Source organism: Harpegnathos saltator, unplaced genomic scaffold (assembly GCF_003227715.2).
Source record: "Harpegnathos saltator strain DR-91 unplaced genomic scaffold, Hsal_v8.6 scaffold235, whole genome shotgun sequence".
NCBI classification, from domain to species: domain Eukaryota; kingdom Metazoa; phylum Arthropoda; class Insecta; order Hymenoptera; family Formicidae; genus Harpegnathos; species Harpegnathos saltator.
The window spans coordinates 346,109-364,020 of NW_020230023.1; the positions used below are offsets into that span (position 1 = coordinate 346,109).

The following is a 17,912-nucleotide window of genomic DNA, read 5'->3' on the forward strand; positions in this document are numbered from 1 at the left end:
TCTCGAGATCAGATACTGCTTGTTTGAGGGAGGTTTTTAGACATTCTCTGTGAGAACCTGAAGAGCGAGTATCGACTTTTTTCGAAAGATTCGAGATGCAAATCCAAATGTGTTATTTATACGCATACGAGCGTGCGATTGGCTGAGGCTTTTTTTGCGGGCGAGTTTTGTTTTTTCAAATCTCGCAAGAATCGTGTGAAGAAAGTTTGAGCTAATTACACGCTCACGCGTGTGAAAACAACACACTCGAATTTGCAGCGACGACATAGCGGGGATATTTAGCAAGTACTACCTTGAAACTTCCGATTAGATTATATTTCTCGTCAGCCGTCGTTCTGTCGCCTAGCCCCGTCTCTTTCGTCCGGGTGCCTCACCGTTACTCGTGTTTTACTTCGCCGGCGGCTTGTCCTTCTTCTTCTTCTTCTTCTTCTTGCACGCTGCCGTTAGATCATGTGGGTCGCGCTTGGCTGCAGCAGCTTCGTTGCTTTTTCGATACCATCTTGGCACGTGCTCATTCGTTACATTTCTATAATTAATAGCTCGATTGTTGCGTACATCGCAAAATGGTGTGGGAATTTTATATTTATCTTAATCCGTTCTATGTCTTCGTAAATTCCTAGGAGCGAGGAATTTGTGAAATACTCTATATATATGTTTCCGATTGCAATTTTAGTATTATTTCAACTTCGAATTATTAACTTAAGGAATGCCAACGTGTGTATATATTTATAAACTAAAAATTATTCTAAATTTTCTCACGTCCCGCAATTCTAAGAGACATACATATACATATTCGGCCTGTTTTCTGTATTAATAGTCTTTGATATCTTCCGATACCTTTTTCCTATTATTTAATACCTGTTATCATCCATGCTTATTTCGAGCTATGTTTTATATTTCGGCCACGATATTCCTAAGAGTGCACATAGTGAAATTTCTCTGGTACGCTAAATCCCGTAAGGCCATCAGTCTTTGTAGTATATCTCGTCGGTGCATAAGGTTTATATTACCTGTACATACATATTTTGAAACATTTCCTTTGGATATTATATCAACCGGGTTTTGCGTGTCACGTAATATCCTTCGGACTACACGGACATTATTATTTTGATCATTTTAATTTCTTTGATATTCATTAAGAATTATCTAGAACGCAACTGCTATATTGAACAACTCAATTGTCGTGTGAAATGTTTCGATTTTCATAAATTCATATAAAATTTTTCATTTTTCATTAATTCACAGAAGTCTTTCACTTTTCACTAGTTCACGCTAGGGAAAAGATTCATGATTCTGCCCTGAGCAGCTGCAAAGCTTCTCCAATCATTTATGTCGACGCGCTCTTACTCCTCAGATTTCTGTCATTAATAGTTCGATAATTTTTGCGAATCTCGCAGAACGGTATGGGACTTTTATGTTTGTCTCAATCCAATCTACCTTCACACTTCGGGTTGGCAGCTAATTACCGGACACTTTGTATGATCTTCATGATATTAATCATATACAAGTCAATTCTTCTTTTTTGTACATGTTAACATGTTAATTCATGTTATAAACGCGTAACAATGTGTGAGACCGTGCTTGTCAAGTACGCTATTATGGTTGTAGCATGGACATAAACCGCCTGAAAGTGGATGTAGCACGAACTGCCACCACATACAGGTTTTACCGCCGAAACCTGAAAGTGGATGAAGTAACGTAGTTCCCCACTTAAAATGGATACAGATGGCGCCCTTTTCCAGTGCGGAAAGTCGGTGTCGCCGAAAACGCCGTGTTGGCCGCTTTTATGTTCCTCTCTGGTGTGCATACACGCACCACATACACACATACACAAACACATATACACACACACTATGAGGATTTACATCAAGCAAGGCATGCGACAGATAACCCCTCTAGTGGAGAAGTTAATCCTTCATCAAAAAATTGTTCTCTCATTGGATATTGTCGTATGTTGAATGCCTTGCCTGGTGTGAATCTTTAAGTACTCTATTTTGTGGATAAATAAGAGTTCTAGTATTGCGAGACCCGTTATTGAAGTCATTGCAAATTAATTTCAAAGTGTCCGCTGCGAACCGCTACTTTTCTTAACGAAGAATTGAAATTGTCAATCGATCAATTATGTCTCAATAATAAGCTTGTGGAACTTTATATATTTTTCAATATAAAATAAAAATAAGTCTGACCCACTGAATAGTACTACTTTAAAAAGAAAATCTGTCTAAATATCGTATGCGATTTTTCATGAATATCATTAGGCATCACGATTCTCAGCCAATTAAATCGCCCCATTGGTGAAATGTATTTATTTTTCACAAATTTTCGAAAATAAGGGCCTTGAAGCTATGTTTCGATATACATTGAGCCAGCACTGAGAATCTATAGTATATATGATGCAAACTATATATTTTCAGTACTGACAGTAAATATCAGAACACAGTCTGATGGTTTGTTCTTTTTAGCTACGCTGCTGAACTGGTGCAATAAGTTAGAGTGAAATAACTATTTCTCACTCTATCTATCTAAAGGTCATTCTACAATACGTGTCATAAGTTGTAAGCCGTAAGAATTGGCGAATCACAGTCGATTATTACAAAAATAATCGGCTATAATTGGTCAGTTCTTACGGCTTACAACTTACGACACGTATTGTAGAATGACCTTAAAGGCCATTGCACGTAAAAAAATTTTAGTCGTAACCGTAAGACCGTAAACAAATTGACCAATCACAATCCAGCATCTCGAAATATACGAATTGTGATTGGTCAATTTGCTTACGGACTTACGGTTACAACTAAAACTTTTGTACGTGCAATGGCCTTAAAGCTTATGGCACACGATATTTGTTCTCGTGCTGTATTTAGTGAAGTCCAATTACATATTAGAAATACTAAGTTCTAATTGGTGCATATATTACCAGATGTTGCTAGATCTTGCCAGATCTTGCTAGATTCAACACAAAACAAGCACCATATGCCGTTGGCTTTACCTATTGCACCAGTTCAGTAGTGCAGTTAAAAAGAACAGACCCTGAGTGTAAGCGCCATATACTAGCGAGAACCAGTACTAGAGTGTGTTGTGTCGAAGAAGAGAGAATTTTAAGGTTTTTTCTTTTTTTTTACAAAACAGTCAGTAAAAACATTCTTTGGTCAAGATGACGATGGCAATGTTGCAACGCCGTGCCAATGTGAGTGTAGAAAAATATTGCACTATTAAGTTATGAGCCAAAATTAATATGTCCTAACCTTACTTAACCTAACCATTTGATCTATATTTGTTGATTTCTCACATAAATTGGATCTTTCTTTTGAAGGTGAGGCTGCCACCGGAAGTAAATAGGGTATTATATATCAGAAATTTGCCATACAAAATTACAGCTGAAGAAATGTATGATATATTTGGCAAGTATGGAGCTATCAGGCAAATTAGGGTGTATGTAATATATTGTAGTCAATACAGTTGAATAAAATAAATTTTCCATAGCAGATTTATTCCACAAATTTGGTTATCATTCCAGGGGTAATACAGCTGAAACAAGAGGCACAGCATTTGTCGTGTACGAGGATATATTTGATGCAAAGAATGCATGTGATCACTTGAGTGGTTTCAATGTATGTAATCGGTATTTGGTAGTTTTGTACTATCAAAGTAATAAGGCATTTAAGAGGATTGATGTTGATAAAAAGATGGAGGATCTGGACAAACTGAAGACAAAGTTTAACCTGAACGATGAGAAAAAATAATCATTTAGCTATTTGTAAGATAAAATATGAGATATAAAGGATATATTTATTAAGATATATAACACATTTATACATATAGATAATTTACATTTTACATATAAGAAAAAATGAGATAAATGAGATAGGTTAAAAGTAGTGCATCTGATTTCAATATGGTTTGTACACTTTCTTCAATTCAGATCAGAATGCAACTGATGTCCATTAGGAGGATTTATATATTTTTTAAAAATAAGTTCTATTGGACATCAGTCATTTCAAATTGTGCTGAGAAATATTCAAGCTGTATTGAGACCAAATATACAAGTACTATTAGTATTAAATTATTACTAGTAATATCGATAGTAGTTATTTCTAAGTTATTACTAGTATTATGTTATTTCTATCTTTAAATAATACAATGAAAGATCACACGACAAATAAACACAACTGTACATAGTTTTAACAATCTCAGGACATATTTTCTATTTGCTTTTTATTCCATATTAGCTGAGATCTTGTATAGTTAGGCGGATATCACTTCTCATCCGACGAAATTAAAACGATAACGCACACTTTACGCTTTATTTTATTAGTTCGACCTTCGGCTCGGTGTTAGGATTTACTGATTTCGAGTTCGATTTAACACACCGGTCAATGTTAAATCCAACGTCGAGCGTATTTTCGCGCGGGACACGATTGCTTCGTGTTCCCCTCCTGTAAAGAAACAAAAAAAGCAGGACGAAAAAATGTCGACGCATTAAAAGGCTGTAATTAATACCACTTTCACAGTTGGTCGCGGAGTGGCATTCCTTCGCTTCCACGGGCTCGGGATGATAGCTATAGTGTTGTCTAAAGCGCCTCTCACACCGTTCGCGTGCAGGTGTCGTACAGTTAAGCGGTAGAGCGGTTTCTGAAAAAAATTTCAGCGACGTTACATCTGTTGATCTCAATTGATATTTTTGCTTTCCCTGCTAATCACACAACTAACATTTTATAATTAATTATTTCATAGTCGACGACGGTGGTTATCGGCTTTAAGTCTTTTCGCTCTTAAATTCGCAAACTCACAAAATTTCGCATTGCGATGAGGTGTTCTCAATGAGAAAAAGGTGGCGCGCATCTTTACCGAGGAATGTTTCTGTCATGCTAACGAGAGTTACTAAATGTCAAATGTGCAAAAGTAGCAATTTACATGCTTTTTCCATCCATAGGCGCGTCGAATTTTGTAATAGATAGTTATTAGACGATTTATTTGGATCTCGACTTGGAACATAATTCCTTGTGCAAATTGCAAAATTCCGACTCTCCGCATGCTTGTAATTATTAATTTTTCATTTTCCGGCAAACGTTAATTTTCCCTTTGCGATTTCTCGAATTTAATTTTCCGACTCGAGCTTCCTCCAAGTTCTCCCCTTACGCTTTCTCATTTACTCATAGGAGACACCGCGATTACGGCGACACACGTGATCTTTGTCGATACACATTCACGCCGCACCTGTCATTGATAAGTGACACGTGCGTAACTTAATCTCTACACGCGGTCTCACGTGCACATCCGCGTTTTGTAAGTCGAGTTCGCGTATACCATTGCATATCGGCCACGTTTCTTTCTTCCCTCTCTTTCCTCTTTCGAACGCTGTAAACTACCAGCGACATCAAAAGCAGGAAAAAGAAAAAGAACAGAAAAAAAAACGTCTCATATCGCTTCTTATATCGCGCGACATTCATCTAACGATTGTCTAATCTAATTAAATCGATAAGCGGAAGAGGCGGATCAACGTAACCCTCGAAATTTCCGAAAACGGCTCACGCATTCGACACCGATAACGCTTGTCCGCGCGCGATACGCGAGCGAAATTGCTGAGGATAATTCATCCTTTTTCGCTGTCTGACCCGCTCCGTAGGAGAAGAGCTCCGCGCGTCATCGCGCTCGCGCGATATCAATCGCAGGCAGGGCCGCGGCGCGGCCGCGGCGCAGCGGTGTGTCGCGCGAGACGCGCGCGTGTGTGTGTGTGTGCGTGCACGCACGCACGCACGCGTGCGCCCACCGACGCACCCACACGCGGCCTCGCGGCCAGGCGGGCGGTCTAGCCCATTCGATTTCAGTCGAAAGCGAAAACCCGCTTGGCGTTCACTGTCGAGCGTCGCTCGCTCGCTCGCTCGCTCGCACGTCCATTCACTCGCTCTCTCGCTCGCGCTCGTTCGTTCGCTCGCGAGACGTCTCGCGAGCGTGTCTCCGCCGCCGTCTCCTCCACCACCTCCGCGCGCGCTGCACGTCGTCCTCGCCCCCTCGCCGACGTCCGGAGCCCGGCGGGTCGGGTCGGCTCGGCTCGGGTCAGCAGCAGCGCGGCGCAATTCGCGTCCTGTGAACGTCAGCGACTCGCGGCAGCCGTCACATGTCGTACGACTGCTGCGGCAACGACGGCCGCGTCGCCGGCGACTCGTTCGTCGCCGCCCTGCGCAGCGCGCGTCGCCTCGCTCGCGAGAGCCTGCACGGCCTCCTGGTGCTGGTCGATCCGGAGCGTCGCTCGTGCCTGTCGCGCGACCTGCTCGCCGTCACCGTCGCCGTCGGCCTGCCGCTGCTGCTGCTGTTGCTGATCATCGCCACAGGCCGCTTACCACGTCGCGCCGAAAGTCACTAGATCGTCACGGGCAACGGGCCGGGCAGCCGCCCGGCGACGATGACTACTGTCGCACAGCGCGGGGCGCTCGGTTGGGTTGTCACACGGCTGCCGGCAGATAATGCGGCCGTCGCGGGGGGTCGCGAGCTTTAAACCGCGCTCGGGGCGTTATCGTGCGGACGGTACGGGCGCGTCGATACCCGGGACATTGGAGAACGAGAAATGCGGCACGTTCAAGGACACCGACGCGTTGCTCGCGGACGGACTCACGTTGCGCTCTACAAAGTCACTAGAGCGTGTCGCGACGGAGCGCGCTCGCCGGCGCGACCCGGTAATCGCCGATTTCACAGTGGCGTGCGAGTTACTCTTGTCTCTCCCTCTCTCCCTCCCCTTCTCTCTCTCTCTCTCTCTCTCTCTCTCTCTCTCGTAAATAAATGTTTCTATGAATGACGTGCAGTTGCATGTTTCTATTTCGACCTGCTGCGTACCAAGCGCTCGCGTTGCCCTGCCCGTCTGTTCGACGCGTCGCATCCGAGCAAATTGTCAACGAACATTCTCATCATTCTCGTTCGCCCGATCGCTCTCCCGAAGTCGAGCGCGAATCGGCTAGCGAGCTCTGAGCGATTTTCCTCCACGTTCGCGCAGTTCGCGCAGAGACCTTATCGACGTTCGCGAGCCTCGCTAGTCCTCGCTTCGGTCCGTCGGCTCAGCGGTTTCTGTTTCCCGCTGTATCTCTGTTTCGCGATCATAACGCGCGTACATATTCGCGATTACGACGTAACGATTCGCGTTACGCGCGCGCAAGTGTCATGCGCGCGGGGGCCTGGCGGCGCGTCGCTTGGAAACACGCGGTGTAAGCATCGGGGCTCCCTTCGGCCGAGCATCGACTAGCGCGATTCAAACGTCGCCGCCACGCTCGTCGTCATCGTCGTCGTCGTCGTCGCCGCTGCCGCCGCCGCCACCACAGCCGCAGCTGCCGCCGCGGTTCACGGGGGGGCGCAAGGTGGCGAGCGGGTAACACAGCGCGCGCGGCCGATTCCAGCGCTGCCGCGCGGTTTTATTGGCGAATCGCGCGGCCGCGGGATCACGTGAACGCGCGCTGACTTCAGTTCGAACGCGCGCGCGGCTATGTGCGTCGCGTCGGCCGCCGTGAAATCCCGTCGAGCGCGAATCGCAGTGGGCTGCACCACGTCCGCGTCGTCCTCCTCGTCGTCGTCCCCGGCCCCGTCGCGCCCGTCGTCGTGGACGTCGTGCGGTTGGCAGAGGCAGCAGTGTGAATGAAGCAACGGCCGACGCTGGGGAGATGCGACGTCGCTCAGCATGTCGCAACGGCCCGTCGCTCCTCGTCCACTCGTCGGTTCGTGTCAAGGTATTTATGTGTGTGTGTGTGTGTATGTGTGTGTGTGTGCATGTCATGTGAACAAGTTCGTTCGTCCTCGCGAATTCGTCGAACCGTTCGCGAAATCGCAGTTCACCGACGGCATAGCTGCGAACGGGCTGCATTGTGTGTCCCTCGCGATTTATCTCGCGATACACCGTCCATTCCGTGGGCGCCTACATCTTGGCGCCATCTTGGCGCCAACGGACTTTATGAACTTGTTCATTCGTGTCGCTTCATTCGAATTCGCCGACGCGATGTTTCGCTTCAGAGGCGTTTTTTGTTCATTCGACTTTTTATTTATGTCTGTATTTTGTCGTGTATGCTATACATGTATTCAATACATGCATATATATGTATATATATATATATATATATATTATATATTAGAGATGTGTGAATCAAGAATTTTTATGTCGAATTGAATCGAATCGAATCTCATTTTTTAAATTCGAATTCGAATCGAATCGAATAAAATCGAATCGAATCATTAAAAAATTTAACATGACTATTAAATATGTAAATAATGATGGAAGATTTTAATATGAAAGGAAATATTGTAGTATCATTTTAAAGTAAAATATATATTTAAATATTTAAAGTAATTTATATTTAAGTTATTAATTATAAGTTAAGTTAATTACAAGTTAAGGGTTCAGACATACAAGCCCAGATGGCCCGTTTTGTACCTGATGCATGCAAACGATAATGTATTTGATTCCTATTCGAATTATTCGGATTCGAATTATAGGGATTCAGATTCGAATCGAATCGAATTGCATTAGATTCGATTCGATTCGATTCGAATTCGAATAGTTCGCACATCTCTAATATATATATATATATATATGCGTGCGTCTGTGTGTAATATTTTATTATATTGTATAAAATACCTCGTATTGTGTGCGAATTTGCGACACACGCAGAATAATATTATTTAATGCTGCCTCACGTTAGAAAAAAAAAAATCGCGATCAAGGTATCTCGTGATCAGTTATCGACGTACGTCTGGCAATCGGTTCTCGTGTCGGTTAACTGATGTCGGGCAGGTGATCGTTAGTTGAGGTAACTGCAGCTAGAAGGAATGCAGTTAGAAGCCGGGGTATTGTCGCTTGATTATCCTCCACGTATGAATAAACCCGTCACACTCGTTACCGAGTCTCCTCGTCGATCACTAGATAGTATCACTTAAATAATTGTGAAAATTACCTAGCATTTCCCGTCGTAAAGTTCGCTCTTTATATTTGGGGAATCGCGAGTCGAGGTGTTATTAATTGCAGCTGTAAAACCATCGGTTTGCTTGTGCTTAACCGAGATCAATGTGTGTGTGTGTGTCGGGCAAGGAGGAAGGGGAGGGGGGTCGTTTATATGAATTGTTTGGCATCGTAAAAACATCGGTATGATGCGTGTTCCAACGTCGATCAAGATATACGGTATTAATACGGACAATTCTTACGGTATTAGTGCGATTCGCGTACAGATATCCGCTGGTGTATTTATCGACGTTGTAAACATCGACGATAAAACGTAGCTTTTATTATATCCTCCAGGATAATATTAACCTATTCTTTTTCCGAACACGCGAGCTCTCTCTCTCTGAAAACAACGAGTCGAACATTCCGGAATAACAGTTATCCATTTATCAGTCCATCTTGCTCCGTCACGTTTTATGTCTGACATGAAAAAATAGACTCAGATATGTAACAAGAAAATTGAGGAAAACCTTTTTACAAAATTTCCGTATTATCACTCATATCGATGAAAAATACTTCGTGTTTATGCCTGACGTCTTAGACATTTTAGAAACGAACTTGAAAATAGAATGCTGAATTATTTGCCTCTCGGAAAGTTGGATCATAAAGGATTTTCCTGATATAATAGATAAGATATCCCTAATGATGTGTACAAACTAATTTTCTATTAGCAACTGAACAAATATAGCAGACTATACAATTTTAGAATTATTTCTCCTAAAATACAGTAATTTTTCATGGCGAGTGTTTTCGCGCGATGTTTTTTCGCTGACGACACACCGTCAATGATAGTAATTATCTTCTTTAATTAACAATTTATACTCGCTGGTTGACTTTATATTATCGGTAAATATATAGAAAAGGGTACACTTCACCGATTTTTTTCATTTTGAAATATATTATAAAGGATGAAATTCTGAGTGACTTTTCCTGATACAATTATATGGGGGTCGTTTATAGTTTCTGAGATATTTGACTTTAAAGTTTTATAATTGTATGTTAAAGTATATTTGAAGTAGACAAGTAGTTTTCATTCACTTTAAATATAGGAAACAGTATATATAAGCGTGGGAGGGGCTTCGCCCCTCCCCCGCACCCCCTCCCCAAACAAATCCTAACCTAACCTAACTTATTGTATCTTTATATATGTTTGGACATTGTTGAAAAAAGTTCTCTTAAGATCTATCACTTGGCTCAACTTCAATTATTATAATATCTGCATATAATTAGGTGTTGTGGCTTTTAAGGAGATCTTTTCAACATCGCCCAACAATATATAAAGAAAGACGGAGCCCCTCTCCCGCTTATATGTACTATTTCCTGTATTTCTATGTATACACTATGTTTGGATTAATCATTTGGATTGTACTGTAAATAACGTCAACTATGATATCTGGAATTTAACATCAAAATTCCAAAACTTTAAAGTCAAATATCTCGGAAACTATAAGCGACCCCCGTATAATTGTATCAGGAAAAGTCACTCAGAATTTCATCCTTTATAACATATTTCAAAATGAAAGAAACCGGTGAGATGTACCCCTTTCTATATATTTACCATATTATCTGTTTGACCAATCGATTTTCAATAATTTCTCAAAGTCGCGCGACATTTTCGTCCTGACGTCGTCCCGAGTACCCGTCGATATACCCGAATTTTCCGGAGGCTCTCCGAAAGGCAGATCGGTGCGTTCGCGGGATCGCGGATGAAACAATTGAAGACGCAAAAGAAGAGAAAAATGTTTCAGTCGTAAGCGGGTACAAGTAATCGGGAAATTGCGAGTTTCCACGAGGGGAGCCAGAGAAGAAAGCGCTTGGTGTTCTCGCCCTCGGCCGAATCTCGCAGTTGATCGGGAAACTTTGGTCGGGCTACATCCGGGGGTATTCCGCGGTACTCTCTGCGCGGGGCAGTGCGGAATCGGGCAGGTGCTTCCCGGTGCGCTGGGTACTCAGGTGAGCGTGTTTGTTCGCCGTCTGGATAAACACGACGCCACGCCGCCAGCATTCTGCGCCGCTTCTGTCTCTCTTTCTCCCTCCCCCCTCTCTCACGCGCGCGCGCTAATGCGCGGCTTCATTCTGGTCCAGGTTTGCTCGTGTTCGTACTCTCTCGCGACGAAGTGCCGCGACGAAGTTGGCCTTGGTACGCTCGGCTCGCCTGAGTACTCGCCGCGCACATCGAGGGCTGCGATGCGCGTTCTAAGCGCGATCTAAGCCGTGCGTGTGAGGATTAAAGACGGCGGCCATGAAGACGATTTACCGTGCGCGCGTCGCTCTTTCGATCCGATGATGAAATAACGTTAGCGAGATAATCGACTTCGTTAACGATTCATGTCGTCGTCATTGTCGTCGTCGTCATCGTCGTCATCGTCGTCATCATGGTGATGATGATGATGATGACGGTGGAGGTCAGACAGGCCGACCGCGACCCGCCGAGAGACGTTGGCGAAGTAAGCAGAAATAAACGTGCCGAATGGATCGCGGTGGCGAATGCGCGGCGCGACCGGGCAGGCAGAAAGACGGAAACGGCGGTGGACGGAATACCACGTGCACCGCGCGCGACGACTTCCTCTAGCAGCGTACAAACGCGCGTATAACGAAAATAGACGCAGAAGGAAGCGACGACGACCGGAGCGAGGTTTCTCGGACGAGACACGCGGATCCGCGTCCGGGGGACTTTGTTCTGGAGTCTCTTCGGTGGAAATCGAAGCTCGCCAAAGGTCGGAATTCTTGTCGAGACTACCCACGCCTTAGAGTCGTGTCCGCGGTGACAGTATTAATCGATGATCCCAATTAATCGTTTTACGATTGTGTTTTACGTATCAAGAGACACGATGTTGTCTCGCGACTCAAATCTACATGCACAAGCGGCGCGCAGGCTGCGAGGCCAGCCGTGCATATATTTCGTCATACATTGAGATAATTATATGAAACAGGAAAATTGGAAGAGATTTGCTCAACTGTTTTAAATACGATGACGGGTAATACACTCTTGATCAACAAACATGTTGCAATTGCTTATTAATTATACATTTTATTAATATCAATCGCCAATACATTATACAGTGTAACCATTAAAAAATATCAGCCTAAAATATTATATAATACAGTTGTTGTGCGCCTGTGAGTATGTGAGAAAAGGATAAAATAGAATTAACTAAATTGGCTAGGTAATGGTTCAAGCTAATCAAATTAGAGACCGACGAAGTCTCTTCCCGGGTGTTGTAACTGAAAGTTTTTACGTTTAATTAATATGGACTACCGCTCGTAGAATTCATTTTAAATGTTCTTACAATATAAAACGTTTGTTTAAAATAATGTTAATATCGTCATATTAATATAATATTTAATATATCTTGTATGTTTATTTTATGATAAACATAAAATGAGTTCTATTATAATTTTATTATATTACAACAATTTATATCATATAAATATATATAATATATAAATTAAATATATTACATTTTTATATAATATATATATTATCATTATAATATAAATAAATAAGTAATATGAAATAGATACAAGATATATATTTCTTAATAATAACAATAATTGTACTGCAATAATCATATGTAATAACAGAATTAATATCGCAACCGTTAGGCATTAATTATTTCTTGCTTGGGTCAATGTGTTTGGGGTGTTCAAATTTTTATACGTAATTAAATATGAATTTCGTACAAATATGGTACCGGTCTCATAATCCCTGTATGGTCTAAGAGATTTGAAGTTGTTATAGATTTCAAGACTAGGTGTTATAGATGTACGTAGGATTCTTTTCATCTCATTTATATTATCTTGCATTTTACTTATCGATTTGGAAGTTAAAATTAAAGGACATTTCTGAGTTCGTATCATTCTTATTGATCTCCTATATAACACATCTGTTAATCCTGTGTTGAATCCTATGATGACATTTGGTGGTCTATAATTAGTGTTAAACATGTAAAAATGATAATACATAGGAACTGACTCAAGCATAAGCTTCTTATTCTTTGTTTTGCAACGATTACAAGTGTCTTTGTGTTCAAAAGTTTCATCTTTCAATTCTGGGCTTATCATTGTTATTATTAATTTCGTATTTTTATTCAAAAGATGTAAAAGAAGCTCCCAAGCTGGAAAATTGCGTCTGTTTACCAAGTTTGCGCCAATAACATGAATAACGTAGGTACCCGTTATATTCGCTACATGGAATAGATTTGCAGATTTCAAGGCATTGTGAAACGTTAACGGATCTGATACGTAATCGCTAAAAACGTATTTCTCAAGATAATGGGAATTATCTCTCTTTCGTTTTCGGTAATACATGTTACAAAACGTGTACATGTCATCATAATTCCTGTATTTGTTTGGGAACGTAGAGAACTTGATCTGTATTGGTTTGAATGTTTCTTCTCCAAGAAACAACGTATCCAAGACGAGACTATTTGCTATTGCTTTACACTCGTTAGAAAGGTGACGCTGATACTCGTCACAATCCTCATGATCTGAACACACGCTAACAGTCATACAGAATCTGCAGTATCTCGAAATATCCTGCTTGCAACATTTTATACATCTTGTAGCATATAAAAACATATCCACTTCGTGCGGGCTCAGTTCACGCGACAGTCGATGTTGAACTAATGACATAAGATATCTCTGGTTTTCGAGCCATTCATTTACGGGTGAACAACGAGTAAGTGAATCTTGGTCTATAGTCCTAGTTATTACTTTGCATATGTCGAAATGGTTCTCAAAGTCTTGTGCTCTGTGCTCTTCGGAACAGTAAGAAATCATGTCACATTTACAAATTTTCAACTTGGCATAATCCGTTGATTTGCACACGTGACAAATGTGCGGATGAAAAAATCGATTACAGTCAAGCTCTTCTTCTTGAAGCCGAAGATTTCTACTCACTCCTGTTCTTCTATGTTCCATATCTATGTCCTGTCGAAAATAATGATATATGTAATAAATAATATAATTGACATATTCGCGCGCGTAATCAACATAATATAATAAACGAATGTGGTCAATTTCTGCCCAATGTACTTGATATTTTCTACTTTTCATATTTGTATACACTAAAAATAATGTTATAATAATGATGAATAAATATATAAAGTTATAATTATAAGAAATATAATATAATAAACAACATGATTGATTGAGCAGATTGGGCAATAACTAGTCAATCAATTAAAAATTAGTTAATCAGTTAAAAAATAAATTTAAACATTTAATAATATATATATATAACTCTATAATTATATATATATACATATTATGTATATATAATCATATATATGTACAGGATACTAAATTTTAAACGTAACAGGTGAAAGATCTCGAAAACTATGAAGGATATTAAAAAAAGCTAAAACATGTGTTCCATGATTTTGAAGGGGAAAGAGAATAGCATTATCAGTTTTTTATTTGGAGGTCATTTTCAAGGTCTGCTGAAGGTCAACTTAATTTTTTAAAATTTTAATGAATTGATAAAAAATTTTTTTAAATATCAAATTTTTTATTACGCTGCTTTTTTTCTACTAGTTAATTTGAACAACTTTTGTCTGAAACATTTTTTTATTTGCTTAATATTTTCTCAGATACTTAAGGAAAACTTGGTAACTTGTTCAACATTTAACTTACGATATCTCGTTAACTATTCGTCGAAAGAAAAAATAGTATTAGACTTTTTTACTTTATTTACTATCAGGAATATATTTCTGTAATAGTGCCCTAACTTTTGTTAATTTAATAATTTTGAAATTTCCGAAAGTCGATAAGTATATACAGAGTGTTTCATTTTAATTTCTCCAGGCAAATATTTGCGAAAATAATGAAAAATCGGAAAAATGTTTCAGACAAAAGTTGTATGGTTTCTAGGGGGACATAAAGTGGTGCCATTAGTTTGACCTTGAAGAGTTACACGAAGGTTACGTGATGGTCATTTTGAATTTCTTAAATGGAACACCCTATATATTTTTACATATTCTAGTAGCTTATCTCGAGAGCTTTCCAAAACACTATAAATAAACATTTTTTCATCAAGTACTTTTCGAGCTATAAGGCTTGAAACTCATAGTACCGCCGGCATTAGCGTTACCCAAGATGTACCACGTAGAGGTTGCTCGGTCGGATTTACACCTTTTATGTGTGCGCGCGCGCGTGCGTGTGTTTTTTTATAAAAATTGTTCATATCAACCAAATTTTGTACGGAAGATCAATATGTTGTATGTAATCCTTGATAGTACTTCCTTAGATTGTAGCTTCCCAAATCGCCTGATTTAAAATCACCAAATGTTTTTGTAGGTGATATATATATATATATATATATCAATTTTTAAATTTAATTTTTAACTGATTGTATATAGGGTATCCAATAATTAGCTGCCAAGCCGAAGTGTAAAGGTAGATTGGGTTAAGACAAACATAAAAGTCCCATACCATTTTGCGAGATTCGAAATAATTATCGAGTTATTAATGACATAAATCTGAGGAGTGGGAGCGCGCCGATGTAGATGATTGGAGAAAAGGTGCAGCTGGTTAGGCCGCAGCACGGTCCAGTTGATCCAGAATCTGTTGCCGGTGCGCGGCGAGAGGAAGGACAACGCGCTGTTATTCATTGTTTTATCTCGCTGCATCTACGTCTTATTGCATACCGCCAACAGTTGCTAGGTTAACTTACGACTGGGCCACGTTGACTGGGTTGCGACGCTTTTCGAATCACCCATCTCAGCGCGCGCTCATTCGTCAAATTTCTCTAATTAATAACTCGATAATTATTTCGAATCTCGCAAAATGGTATGGGACTTTTATGTTTGTCTTAACCCAATCTACCTTCACACTTTGGGTTGGCAGCTAATTACCGGACATTCTGTACAATACCTTCACATGTGCTTTCCACTCGTCCACGTGTCTTCCACTCTCCGCGTATCCCTTCACTTTTTTCACAATAAAACTTTAACTTCTGTTCGCAAATACGCAAATAAGAAGCACGAAAAATAAGCAGAAAATTATCAAAAATCGTTTATTTATTTATTAGACGTCAGCGATTTATTTAATATATTTACTAATAATTTGTTCAGATTTCTCTTTTTCCACTTTTTCCACTCGACACGTTGTTTCTATCTGGCTGGTCAGATTCAGACTAGGCTCTAGGTTCTGACTTCTCTTTCCACCATCGCTAAAGGCTGACGACAAAAGAGACTTATAAGCCTCCTGATTGGCTACTTTTAGAGTTATTTTCTTCGGAAACTTCGGAAATTCTTCGGAAAAGTGAATGTTAGCTTCCATTCATCACTGAAATTCTCTGTATAGCATAGGGTTTTTGTTATTGCAGAACTCATGGGACAGTATACCTGTGGTCTGTTCTTTTTAGCTGCACTACTGAACTGGTGCAATAAGTTAAAGTGAGAAAAAATATAGTTGTCTCATTCTAACTTATTGCATTAGTTCCGCAGTGCAGCTAAAAAGAACAGACCACTGTACTGCATATTTGAAGAATAGAGATAGAAGAGGAAGGGATAGGTTGCATTATCTGACAAGTTAACTAATGCCTGCGCCATTCTCTTTCCATCGAAAGTGTGTGAGAGAATGCGCAGAGAAAACAGATTGCATTATTTTCTACCTGAGGTTTATTTTCACCCTTGAAATTGGGGAGAACGCGCAGTCTAGGACTATGTCTATTGTAGGACTTCTTTCTCTGTAGGGATCTCTCAAGATTTACTTTACATACGGCATTAGTTTTTCTAACTAATATTCCAAACTAATGATATTGTTGCGCTCGCTCGCGCTCATTCGCGTTCGGGAAATAAGTACACACGTTTATAAAATAATTTGACATTTATTAAGCTCATATTTACAGCGTGATTACAATTTTAGTAAAAGCTCGCGGTCTCAGTTTCGTCACATGTCAGCTCGCGGCGATGGCTCACGTGCGTCTCTCCAATTATTATTGAGACGTAATCAAGGAGATTGTTCTTCATTTTGAAGGACCGGTATCGATTTTCCAGAAAACAGCTGACTCGACCGAGATTTGAAACCCCGTGGCGCGGACATAACAATACTTTTATCTCCAAAAAATGCATTTTACTAAGCGTTTCGAAAGATGATTTGTAGAATATAATACTCGACACATTGTTTCTATTGGGTGGTTGGATTCAGAATAAGTCACTGTGCAAGCTTATGAGGATCCTGGGAAGAAATACGAGGGTAGTCCCAGAAGTACCTGACCTTGCAGCTGGTGCCGGCTGCAACAATAGAGTCCGGTTACAACCTAACAAAGAAAACACAAAAAATTTGGGAAAAAATATCTTTATTTCTCTACATAGTCTCCTTTTAGCTCAATACACTTTTCCCAGCGATGTTCAATAGCTTCGATACCCTGTTTATAGTGGGAATCGTCGAGCTCCTCAAAATAGCCATGAAGGTACCTTGGTCCATTGTTTTGACTGTTCCTTCGTCTCAGGTATGAAGTGATGGACCCATGTTTCATCCATGATTATGAATCGACGCAAAAACTCGGCTTTATTGCTGCGAAACTTCGCCAAACACTCGAAACATCCTCATGACGCTGTTTTTGTTCCAATCGCGGCACCCATCTTGCGCACAGCTTTCTCATGTCCAAATTTTCAGTCAATATGCGATGTACGGCACTTTTTGAAATGTCTACCATGTTTGCTAACTCGCGCACTTTCAGTCGACGGTCATCCAATACCATTTTGTGGATTTTCTTCACCATTTCTGGCGTGGTCACCTCATTTGGTCGACCACTGCGATGTTCATCTTGGCAGTTCGTACGGCAGCTCGTTTAAACTCTGCCACCCAATATTTTACTGTTGTAAATGAAGGAGCAGACTCCCCCAGAGTAGAATCTAGCTCCGTATAGCAATCCTAGCTTTCATATTGGTTGGACTGAGGCCTTTCAAATGAAAGTATTGTATCACAT

At 40.8% G+C, this 17,912-nt stretch overlaps 2 protein-coding genes across 4 annotated transcripts in view; both read left to right on the forward strand.

Annotated features, from left to right (window-relative positions):
- The first annotated feature begins 3,033 nt into the window (after nucleotides 1-3,033).
- Nucleotides 3,034-4,294, forward strand: Sf3b6 (splicing factor 3B subunit 6). The gene is made up of 3 exons (XM_011154491.3): nucleotides 3,034-3,187; nucleotides 3,314-3,432; nucleotides 3,518-4,294. The coding sequence occupies exons 1-3, from the start codon at nucleotides 3,155-3,157 to the stop codon at nucleotides 3,741-3,743; spliced, it is 378 nt and encodes a 125-aa protein (XP_011152793.1). The 5' UTR covers nucleotides 3,034-3,154; the 3' UTR covers nucleotides 3,744-4,294.
- A 1,936-nt stretch (nucleotides 4,295-6,230) lies between these two features.
- Oatp74D (Organic anion transporting polypeptide 74D) overlaps nucleotides 6,231-17,912 on the forward strand; it is a 156,645-nt gene continuing 144,963 nt past the window's right edge. The window contains exons 1-2 of one of the 3 annotated variants that reach the window (XM_025298698.1): nucleotides 6,231-6,674; nucleotides 6,801-7,712. The gene's annotated coding sequence lies outside the window, so the exon portion shown is untranslated. Of the gene's footprint in view, nucleotides 7,713-17,912 lie in introns of all 3 variants that reach the window. The other 2 variants (XM_025298696.1, XM_025298697.1) reach the window with 2 other exon arrangements.